This window comes from Ictidomys tridecemlineatus, chromosome 5, assembly GCF_052094955.1.
Source record: "Ictidomys tridecemlineatus isolate mIctTri1 chromosome 5, mIctTri1.hap1, whole genome shotgun sequence".
In the NCBI taxonomy this organism is placed as follows: Eukaryota; Metazoa; Chordata; class Mammalia; order Rodentia; family Sciuridae; genus Ictidomys; species Ictidomys tridecemlineatus.
The window spans coordinates 49,116,020-49,128,332 of record NC_135481.1 but is presented as its reverse complement, the minus strand read 5'-3'; the positions used below and the strand labels follow the sequence as shown (position 1 = coordinate 49,128,332).

The 12,313-nt window shown below is 35.4% G+C and overlaps 1 protein-coding gene across 2 annotated transcripts in view; it reads left to right on the top strand.

Annotated features, from left to right (window-relative positions):
- The window catches only part of Ero1a (endoplasmic reticulum oxidoreductase 1 alpha), a 45,173-nt gene that overhangs the window by 9,614 nt on the left and 23,246 nt on the right, over window positions 1–12,313 (top strand). For both annotated transcript variants that reach the window (XM_078049912.1, XM_005337976.5), the window contains exons 2-6: window positions 3,038–3,157; window positions 4,153–4,236; window positions 9,001–9,039; window positions 11,994–12,070; window positions 12,171–12,244. In XM_078049912.1, coding sequence (XP_077906038.1) covers window positions 3,038–3,157; window positions 4,153–4,236; window positions 9,001–9,039; window positions 11,994–12,070; window positions 12,171–12,244 — 394 coding nt within the window. The remainder of the gene's footprint in view (window positions 1–3,037; window positions 3,158–4,152; window positions 4,237–9,000; window positions 9,040–11,993; window positions 12,071–12,170; window positions 12,245–12,313) is intronic.

Sequence of the window (12,313 nt, the reverse complement as noted above, 5' to 3'; positions counted from 1 at the left end):
TGATTTCATGAAGTCTAGAGCACTGAGCTTCAAATTTTAGCATACATTATGCATTTTTTAAAAATTCAGATTCCTGAGGCAAGTCTAGAGTTGTCTCTCAGTGGGAGACAGTGAAGAGTTACTTCAGCAACACTGAAGCACATCCTTGTTATAGTCTGGCACCTGTCTTTTGGTCTTAGATTAGGTAATAGGATTTTGATTTGTTTCCAAGAGTCTGTCCTGGTTCTAGTAACAGGTTTTCTACCTTAGCCCTTTCCTCTGACTCTATTTTGCTAACATGCCTTGTTTTCTAGTTACTAGAACTGGCCTTGCAATATACCTGCTAGGCTTTCTTCCAGAGATCAGGTTCTGCTGCCTGTTGGCAGGCTCACCTAAACTGTCAGATGGCTTGGATTTCCAAGTAGCTTCCTGTCTTGTCTTTGCTGGGCTCTCTCCATCTACTGAAACCCTTGCCATCTTTATGTGGCTTCCTTATCTGTCTTGCTACCTGTGGTTACAGTGAAGAATACCTCCTATTCCATATCTAACATAAGGGGCAGGAGACTTAAAAATCCAATATTTGACCTGCCTCCTTTTCCACGAATGTCTCTTGGCTGCATGTCACCTCTTTTCCTTTCTGATTTGGGACTTCTCAGAGCTTCCTTTGTATTTGGTTTATACAGATAGGTAGAATGTTGGGTGTGAAGGGTTGTTTATCGTAGCTGCCTGCTTATCTTGCTGTGTTGAGTGACTTCCTGCCCAAGTGTGCTTGTGTGCTCTGGGGCACTGAGCACTGTCACAAATGACATGGTAGTACAGAGGTACCATTAGAGAGTGTGGCACTATTCTCAGTGATGAGTGACAGTGGATAGCATTCATCCATTCATTTACCACCATTCCATAAATAATTATTGTTCATCTACTGTGCACTTTCTAAAAGCATGGTGCTAAGTACTGGAAACACAAAGATGAACAAATATGATTTTGCCCTCAAGGATTTTATTCTCTGGTGGGCAGGAGGGAGATAGTAAATTCAGCACAGTGAAGTATTTTTATACTATAGCAGGATGTGAATGCTCTGGGAGCACACAGGAGAGGCAGTTAACCCAGTAGTGATGAGATATGCCTGAGAGATGCCTTCTGGGAAGTGGGTACACTGAGCTAGGTCTTGAAGATATATTCTTACTGTGAAAATGAATTTCTGGGGGAAAAATGGATTGCTCCAAACTCTTTCAAATTTCTCCTGTTCTTTTGTTTCCTTTTGAAGTTAGTTTCTCTGCTTTGCTGGTGTTCTTTTGGCCTTTGTGGTCTTTCTGGGCCTGTTATTCTTTGAATAATAATTTGTACCAAAGGGGAGAAACAGTCTTTTGTCCTTAGAAGTTTTGCTTTTAATGTTCAAAAGAACATGTGAAAAATCAAATCATCTAGATTATAAGCACTTTAGTGTTATTAGTATCCAAAATTAGGATTCATTGGGGCTGGGGATGTAGCCTAGTGCTAGAGTGCTGCTTCATGAGCTCCAGGCCCTGGGTTCAACCCCCTGCACCAAACATGCGCTGCGCACACACACAGAGAATGAGGACTCTAAGATTGTGGTGTACTCAGAATTTTCAGTAGGCTACAAGGACACATTTGCATATGAAACGAAAACAGTTATTATATGACAAAATATGTAGATCAGATTTCTAGAAACTGAATTAGTCCCAAACAAATATGATTAGAAAAATCATTAAAAATCTTAGCTCTTGAATATTGCTGTTATAATTCAAAGTCTTCTTGTCTCTTAGGTGAAAATTTTCCAAACTGTTTTGTGATAGTCTCAAATTAAAAGTTATTGTATGATTTTATATATTCCAAAGGATAAACACCTAACTTTAATATTTCAATAAATATTTTTACTTTGTTTCTTACAAGTTGATTTTAACAATATGTTTTTATAGGCAGTATGTATCCCTAAAATATAATCCAATGTGGTTTACAATGAAGACATTCAGACCACAGAAGGATCTCTTTTTTTTTTCTACAGAATGCTGCCTGTCCTCAGTCCTTCCCCAAGTTTTTTTTTTGAATCATTATGTGTTTGTTTTTTAAAAGAAATGTTTAATTACTTCTGTTAGATGTTTGCTTAGCCTCAAGTAAACATCTAGGAATTTTAGTTTCACAACTGAAAACATCATCTGATTATAATATAACTTCCCATTGTATCCTCATAAAAGTATATTTAATAGTTTATCAATAACTAGGATTTAAGACCTCAATATTGAGCATTTGGAAATCAGAATTGGCTTTGTGATCAGTTTTCTATTTCAGTTTTGCTAATATAAATCATTTCTAAGCACCATCCTAAACCTATAAAAAATTATTATGGCCCATTAACTAAGGATTGTTAAAAATTTATAATGATTTATGTTTTTTTTTTAATTCAGTGACATGTCTTTTTACATAGTCATCAAGTCTCTGACCTATACATCCTCTAAAAATGAAAGGAAAACTGAGACAACTGAAATTATATGACTCCAGGGTCTCAGGAAAACCAACAATGGGATACACTTGGGTTTCAGGAAAGATGGGTGGAAGTGGGAACCTCTAGGCAATCTGAGTAACATGTGCTATCTCTTATTAATGCTTGTTGGAGTGTCTTTTAAGATCTTTTCTCTCTCTGCTGACTAGCTCACATGCTTATCTGTTCACATGATGGAATATGGTCTGAGTTTATGTGTTCACAGGTCTGGTCACAGGGAGATACTTCTCTCCCTTTTATCTCAGTGCCCGTCTTTGGTCTAGTTATCTGGGGTCTGGAAGGAGGGGTACAGACTGACTTTGAGGGAACTAACTCTGTGTGTGTGTATTTTCATGAGCTCAGCAAACCCTACAGAATTGCTCTAGGGATGTTGTAAGAGCAACAGCATCACTAGACTATTGTCATACCCCATCTTAGAAAATTATGAGGGGTGGATAAAGGTTGATTAAGAGGTATTTCATAATAACCACGTGAGGAAAAAGAATCTTGTTGCATCTTGGACATTTTTGGTTTATTGTTTCATTTTCTTTGGAACAGGTTAGTGGTTACTTGGATGACTGTACTTGTGATGTTGAAACCATCGATAGATTTAATAACTACAGACTTTTCCCAAGACTACAAAAACTTCTTGAAAGTGACTACTTCAGATATTACAAGGTACTTTTAATTTTAATTTTTTTATAAGAATACTTTAAATGGATAATTACATTTTCTTAAGAATTACTAAGCTTCAAAATTGTGGTTATTATTTAAAATTGAGAGAAACTTTACTCAGGAAATTCACTTTATATTAGTGAACCATTTGGTTCTGAAACCATCAATTGGATACTTTTAATAAAAAAATGATAGTTTTGTACTGTGTAGTTAGGAACCACCTGTTTAAATTGAAGTTAGAACAAAAACTTATTTCTATCCAAACAGTGAGTACATAATTTTCTCAAACATCAGATTTGCCCTAATTAATTAAAATAACTAAATTTAAAAAAATTTAGAAACAGCATGGTTTTTTTTAAACTCATTATTTTAACAAGTCACTTGTAGCATTTTATCTTGAGATAACTACTGGAAGAATTTAGAAAATCTGATCATTGAAGTCTTTAGTTGTAGTTTGAGTTCACAATTTAACTTTTCTCTACTTGGTAACTGTTTCTTGCTTTAAAAAGTATGAGTTGAGCTGGGCACGGTGATGCATGCCTGTAATCTCAGCGGCTCTGGAGGCTGAGACAGGAGGATCACAAGTTCAAAGCGAGCCTCAGCAATGGTGAGGCGCTAAGCAACTCAATGAGACTCTGTCTCTAAATAAAATAGAAAATAGGGCTGGGGATGTGGCTCAGTGGTTGAGTGCCCCTGAGTTCAATCCCTTGTACCAAAAAAAAAAAAAAAAAAAAAAAAGTTGATAATGTAAGCTGTTTTGATTCCTGGTTGCCGTATGTTCAGGGTCTGGTTAATGGCTGTCTGTGTCTTTCTAACTGTCTTATCAATTTGCCTATGCCAGCTATACAGATACAGCCAATGGAACTGGGTGACTAATAAGTGGAAGAAATAGCAGGATTGTAACATATCACATAACCAGTTCATAGCCTCACAATTCAGCAGTTGTCAATTATAATCTTGAGGTTCTTATTTTTAAAACTCCTACGATTATTCTACAGGTAAACCTGAAGAAGCCGTGTCCTTTCTGGAATGATATCAGCCAGTGTGGAAGAAGGGACTGTGCTGTCAAACCTTGCCAATCTGTAAGAACTATGTGTACCTTTAAGATCTATTGCACCTATTTTCATCCATTACAATTTTTTAAAGGGGGCCAAGATAACCAAATAATAATTCAATCCTTAATTTAAATATAACATTTAATATTTATGTATTGCAAATATAAATGTCTGAGTGTAAAACCTATTTTGAATTAAACTGACTTCATAATGATAAAATTTTTGTTGTTAATATAATCCCTTGATTTATTCGAGAGATTAGTTGTGCTCTTGGCTTGGTATTTGTTTTTCTTCCTATATCTTACCTGAAAAAGTTATGTGTATGGTATAATCAAATGAAATTAATTGAAGTATAATTAAAATTCCTTTACTTTTTAAAACAAATTTTGTTTTTTAGTTGTAGTTGGACACAATACCTTTATTTTATTTATTTATTTTTATGTGGTGCTGAGGATCAAACCCAGGTAGGTGAGCGCTCTACCGCTGAGCCACAACCCCACCCCAAAATTTCTTTACTTTTTTGATATAATTTTTTCTTGGATTTCCTGGGGTAGAGATTGAGAGTGGACGAAACACCTGATTTTACTTTGGAATCTTAGAGCATTAAAAGTTGAAGTACTCTATGAAAGTAGAGATTTTTGAAATACTTTGAAATGAAGTAGGTTTTGTCTCCTTTTAAAAGCAGTTAGGGTTGGGATGTAGCTCAGTGGTAGAGTGCTTGCCTATATGCAAGGTCCTGGTATGAACAACAACACTGAAGGAAAAAAAAAGTATATTTTCATTTTATTTATTTTTATTGTGACAAAATATGTATAGCATTGAATTTACAATTTTAACTATTTTTAAGTGTACAGTTCAGTGGCATTAAGTACATTCATATTGTTGTGGAGCTGTCACCCTTCACCTGTCTCCAAAACTTTCTCATGCTCCCATACTGAAACTGTTGCCACTTGACCACTAACTCCCAGGTCCCCCCGCCTCTCAGTATTTGGCAACCACTACTCTGTTGTTTTCTCTCTGAATTTGAGTATTAATAGGCACCTCCTTTAAGGGAAATAATACTATATTTGTCCTTTTTTGCATATGCTTCTATTTCATGTAGAGTGATGTTTTAAAGTTGATATATATTATAGCATTTATTAGAATTTTATTCCACTTTAAGGCCAAGTTACAATGTTGCACTGTATGTCTGTACTAAATTTTATTATATTTTAATCTGTTGATACACTTTTGTGTTGTGGAAACACAACAAGAGCCTTTGGCTCTTATGGATAATTCTGCTGTGGACATGCGTATATAAATAGCTCTTCAAACCCTTATTTTCCTCCTCCTCCTCCTCCTCCTCCTCCTCCTCCTTCTTCCTTCTTTCTTTCTTTCTTTTTTCTTTTTTTGTTTTTGGATTGAACCTGGGCCCTGGAGCTTGCTAAGCACATGTTTTATGTGAGCTATATCTTCAGGCTCTCAAATTTTGTGGGTATACCTAGAAGTGGAACTGGGGGATCATATGGTAATTCTAGGTTTAATTTTTGATCAATTGTCAAATTCTTCCACAGTGGCTGAACCATTTTTACATTCCTATCAAAAGTGCACAAGGGTTCCAGTTTTTCCACATCCTTGATAATACTGATTTTTCTGCTTTTTGGATAATAGCCACCCTAACAGAGGTGAAAGTGGTATTGTGTTTTTTGAGCAGTTTATTTTTCTAAATCTAACTATTGCTCACATAGACATATCTAGCATGTGGTATTAAAGCAAATATAAAATATTATTTATGAATGTTTTATCATGAGAATGAGAAGCATTTAGTTCTATTAATCCTTAGAGACACAACTTGGTGAAAACTCAAGGATTAACTTACAAAACATTAACTTATGTTACTGTGTTAGTTGACTTCCCATTATTATCACAAAATACCTAAGATAATCAACTTATAAGAAGAAAAGGTTTATTTTGACTCATGATGTTGGAGGTTCAAGTCATGCATGATTGACTCCCTGTAGCTTTGGACCTGTGGTGAGGCAGCACATCATGGTGGAGAGTCTGTGGCAGAGGAAAACCAATCACCTCATGGTTAGGAAGCAAAAAAGAGGAAGAGGAAGAGGCCAGTAGAAGCTCTATCAAGAGCACTCTCCCAGTGACCTAAAGACCTTCCATCAGGCTTCACCTCTCAAAGGTTCCACCACCTCTTGATGGTGCCTCTCTAAGGGCCAAGCCTTTAACACATGGGCCTTTGGAGGGCATTCAAGATTCAGTCCACAGCAATTACTGTCTTGAAAGCATGAACATATCATTATAGTGATGTTATCAATTTAAATGCTTCACTATATTTTATAAGTTCTTGACATTATATTTTAGTAAGAGGAAAAATTAGTTGGGGGTATTTAAACTGAAAAACTGAGATAGGATCTAGTTACCTCAGCTTCAGCAGAACTGGAGCTGAGTTATATAAAAAGCTTCCCATTCTTGGTTGTGGCTACATGCTATGAAGATACCATTATTCATTAAACCAATTTCTTATTGGAGGACAAAACAGAAACAAAAACTGGGACTGAGATGCTTTCATGTCAATACTGCTGCTTTTCTTCTTAAACTGATATCATACTGGAGGTTTTTACTTTTAAAGGAAGGTAATTGGAAAACGTTAAATTTATAAACATTAAATTTATAAGCTTGGCAAAGAAGTACCATGATTAGACCTGAGTTTTAGGACAACTGGCAGTGTTGGGGGAAGTATATGTAAAACATGAGGAGATGGAGAAGAGATTGGTGAAGTAATATCAATTGGCATTTGAATGTAATTTGGCTCAATAATGAGTATTTTGTGAGGGTCTACTGTGTGGTGGGACCTGGGTATACAAGCTTAGCTGTGACCTTGAGAAGCTACGGTTTAGTAGAGAGGAGAAACACTAAGTGATCATTTCAACACAAGTATGATTGCCCAACTATAGGTTAAAGTGTATAAACTAAGAGCAGAGAGGAACAGCAAGCTGAGGAGGGAGAGTGAGAGAAACTCCACTCCAAATGCCAGTGAGGAAATGAATTATTTATATTCCTCTTGGGACAAGCCTGGGCTCAGTTCTAATAATTCCTAATAGGGTGATATGTTGGAAACAAAGAGTGATTAAAGATCATTTTGAGTCCTTGGGAATATTTGCTATAGCTTAAATTGTCATCTTTCAGATTTAACATTTATATTGTGCATTACTGATATCTTGTTTTTAAAAAATATTTTTATTAGTTGTTGATGGATATTTATTTATTTATTTATTTATATGTGGTGCTGGGAATTGAACCCAGTGCCTCACACAAGCTAGGCAAGTGCTCTGCCACTGAGCTACAACCCCAGCCCCTGCATTACTGATATCTTGACATCTCAATATTGTATGCTTCAGTGTGCCTCTGAAAGAAGGGACATTACTTCATGACCACAGTGACATCCTCACACCTCAAACAATGAGCAGTTCTTCCTTAATCTAACATATGCATTTGGTCAAACTCAGTCAACTCACTACTCAGATGGTCTGCTGCTTACTTTGGTAATGCCTTTTGTAGCTGAACAAGGGACAAAGACGAGTTCCCTTTTTGTTAACACTTTGATTACCTTTTTTAGTTCAGGTTATACCCTGTGACCTAGCAGGAGAGAGAAAAGTAGTAAAAACTGAAGTTTTCTTCCTTATGTTGGGCACTTTGAAAACCACATCCCTTGATTTGTATACTGATTCCAGAGAAAATTTGAGTGAGGCAGATGTTTTGTTCATTGAGGCTGGAATCTTTTTATACACCAGAGAAACCAGTCATTTGTTGTCTTTTCAATCCTGCAAAATCCGGTTCTTTCACCTCCATTATTGATTGGCCAATGCAAAAAAAAGAATAACAATGTTTATTGTGAGTCTGGGATAAGAAATGAGTATTATGGTGGTTAAGTCTTTTTGGAGATAATTTGGCAAATGCATCAAAAATGAAAAGGCACATACCTTTTGACCTAGAAATCTGATTAGGAATTTTACTTAGTAATTGGACAGATGTTCATAGATGACAGCCATAAAGCAGGTCTGAATATTGTAGAGATGTCAGTTCTACTGAAATATATTTATAAATTTGACATTCTTTGTTATGTGAAAAAAATTAGAAATTTTCTAAATGTATAGCTATTGAAAAAGAACACTCTTTGATCTAGTTCAGAGTCTGGAAGTATACACAATAAAGTGATGCACACTCTTCTAGGCATGTACCCTAGAAGGAAGAGTAACCTGCAGTTTACAGAGTTCTGCTGCATCCTTATCTGCCCACAGCATCACTTTGAGGACAGGCAGATAGTTCCTGTAGTGAGTAAGTGGCCAACACACCTAAAAACCACTTCTAGTTTCCTCTGAAAAGAACTGGAGCTCCTTAAAATACGAGCTACACAAGATGAACCTGAAAAATTTTGTCAAACAAAACAAAACAAAGCATGCTGCTAAGGACTACCAAAGGAATATCAAAAGGATGCAGGTGCTAAGATTAAGTCAGCACTTAGTGACTTATAGAGGGACAGTTTGAATATCAAAAAGAATAATGGCTCAATAACTGTTTTTACATTTCCATGCTATCATATGTGATTATTTTATTAGTTTGTTTTTGAATTTTTATTTCCTTTAAGGAAATAATATAAAAATTGCCTGAGTAGTTTTAGTTAAAAATAGACTGTTAATTTCAATAATTTGTTTTGTGATTTTTCTCATAAATTTAATTTTTTTTTCAGAAGACATGATAAATGTTATCTGAAAAAATGCATATTTTTTTCTTTTTCAGGATGAAGTTCCTGATGGGATTAAATCTGCAAGCTATAAGGTATATACATATACTTACTGATATGTCTAGTACTTGATAAAAAGCTTGAAAAAAAAATTTCCCCTTTCACCTAGATGTCCCCATCTCTGTTTCTCATTACAGTGAAATCCCTTGAAAGTTTTTAATTCAGTGGCTCTAAATCCTTTTGTTTGTTTTCATTTAATCTTTTATTATTCAAAGTATCAAAAATAAACAAAAGTAGAGAAAAGGAAAAAACCCCAAACATCTGTCACCCAGCAGTTATCAGTGTATGGTCAAACCTGCCTCAGCTGTACCTCTCACTCTATTTTCCCAATTATTTTAAAGCCAATCTCAGATAAATCATTATGTTTATTCATAATTCACATATATCTCTAAGACAAAAATACTCTTTAAAAAAATACCCATAGTCAGGGTTCATATTTCTCTGATGGTTCATAAATACATTAATAGTTTGTTTGAAACAGGATTCAAATTTACCTGCACATTGCATTTGATTTATGTGTCTTTTATGTCTCTCTCTTAAAATAAAATTTTTTTGGTGGGAAGGTTTACTGGGGATTGAACACATAGGTGTTTTACTACTGAGTCATACCCCCGCCCCCAATCCTTTTTATGTTTTATTTTGAGACAAAGTCTCGCTAAGTTGCTTAGGTCTTTTCTAAGTTGCTGAGGATGGCCTCGAACTTGAGATCTTCCTGCCTCAGCCTCCTGAGTCATTAGGATTACAGGTGTGTGCCACCATACCTGATTTAAAATAAACTTTTATTTTTGTAGCAGTTTTAAATTTACAGAAAAATTGTGAAGATAGTTTAGAGTTTCCATAAAATGCATAACCAGTTTCCTCTATAAGTATCATCTTATATAACTATTGTATATCTATGGGTTTTTTTTGTTGTTGCTACTGGGTATTATACCAAGGGCCTCACGCACTCTAAAGACTCACTCTATCACTGAGCCATATCCCCATCCTGATACATTTGTTAAAAATAATGAACCAGTGCTGATATATTATAACTAATTTTACTCAGATTTCTTTAATTTTCACCTAATGGCCTTTTTCTGTATCAGAATCCTCACTCTTTTCCCAGAGGCAACCACATTCTGAACCTTTCCACCATAGATGAAAACTAATTTTGCTAATTTTTGATTCCATATTTCCTTGTACATATGAAGAGTTAAAGTGTGAACTCACAGCATTGACTTGTTGACGTCAATGACAGAACTTTGCACATAGTTAAATGATGTCATTATTAACTGTTTCAAATAGAAAATAATTTAATTCCATAAAATTGTTTGACATTTTTCATTCAATTAATGGACTCATCTCTTTGAGTTTATTCAAAGTAAAACTTGAATCAGGGATTATGGCACAAGCTTATAAATCCCAGTGACTCAGAAGGCTGAGGCAGGAGGATAGCAAGTTAGAGGCCACCCTCAGCAACTTAGTGAAACCCTATCTCAAAATAAATAAAAAGGGATGAGACTCAGTGGTAGAGTGCCCTTGTGTTCATTCCCAAGTACTGTCAAAAAAAAAAAAAATCTGGAAACAACATCAACAAAAACTTTTGGAAGTTCCTTCTATAGAAGGAAAACTTTTATCACTCTTGTGAATGCTAGTGTAAATTCAGTTAAAGACTATTGTTCGAAGTATGATATGTCAAGAGCTTTGTAATGTTGTGAACAACCAATAAAAAAAAAAAAAAAAAATTAAAGATAAAATAATTTTTGTGTCCTACCTATATAGATCTTGATAAAAATAATTTCTGGGTAAATATGGTGTATTACCTAAATCAAGAAATCAAAGGAGCAGAATTGGATTTGTTATGAAGACACATGCATAACTCATATTTGTGTACAAATTTTACCAATGAAGATAAAAGTGTTTATTATCAAATGATGTACATACTAAGTAATGACCACAAATTTTTTAAGATGAAGCTGATGTTGAAAACAAATTATTGAAGGCTAGGCATGATGACAGAGTCCTATAATCCACTGACTCTGGAGGCTGAGGCAGGAGGATGATAAATTCAAGGCTAAGCTCTGCAAATTAGTGAGACCCTGACTCAAAAAAAAAAAAAAAAAAGGCAGCAAATTAGCTCAGTGGTAAAATGCTCTTGGATAGACTTAGACATCAAAAACAAATATGGTTTAAGAATATCTTACAAATGCCTAAAGATAGCAGAATATTTTTTGCAAAGACTTGGGAAGCTCCAGGGTACTCCTAGTATCATGGCATGATGTTCCCACCGCTTATATTATGGAAGAAAAAATTGATGCTGTTAGACCATTAGAAAAGCAGGACAATATCTCTCTCTTTTTTTTTGAGAGAGAGAGAGAGAGAGAGAGAGAGAGAGAGAGAGAGAGAGAGAGAGAATCTTTTTTGTAGATGGACACAACACATGCCTTTATTTTTATGTGGTGCTGAGAATCGAACCCGGGTTGTGCCGTGCTAGGCGAGCGCTCTACTGTGGAGACACAATCCCAGCCACAGGACAATATCTTTTGACTACTTGCCACAAGACTTCCTTACACTCAAAGATATTCTTCATGGCCAGGCACAGTGGTACACACCTGTATTCCCAGTGGCTCTGGAGGCTGAGGCAGGAGGATTGCGAGTTCAAAGCCAGCCTCAGCAACAGTGAGGCCCTAAGCAACTCAGTGGGACCCTGACTCTAAGTAAAATACAAGATAGGGCTAGGGATGTGGCTCAGTGGCTGAGTGCCCCTGAGTTCAATCCCTGGTATCCCCTACCCCCCTAAAATGTTCTTCATAGACATTTTAAAGGCAAAGCTTTTTACTTATTTTTTAGCTTCAAGAGGAAATGTGAGTGCTTAATGGTTTCTTTTTAGTTTTGAAGTCAAGATGATGGTACCAAATATCAAGAGAGCCTTAGATAGTGTCTAAATTCTTTCAAAAAGTTTTTTTAAATGTAGTAAATTGTATTCTATTTACTCTATTTTTCATTTTAGTATTCTGAAGAAGCCAATAATCTCATCGAAGAATGTGAGCAAGCTGAACGACTTGGAGCAGTGGATGAATCACTGAGGTGTGATTTTTCTTTTCTTTTCTTTTTTAGTGGTGCTTTGTTTCTTTCATATCACATATTAATTTGAAAAAAAGAATCACACTGTTCATTTTTTTTGAAGTGAGGAAACACAGAAGGCTGTTCTTCAGTGGACCAAGCATGATGATTCTTCTGACAACTTCTGTGAAGCTGATGGTAAGCTGATAGTTTTTCATACTACACGTTATGTCTAAAATTATACCTAAGATAAAATTTTGAATCTTT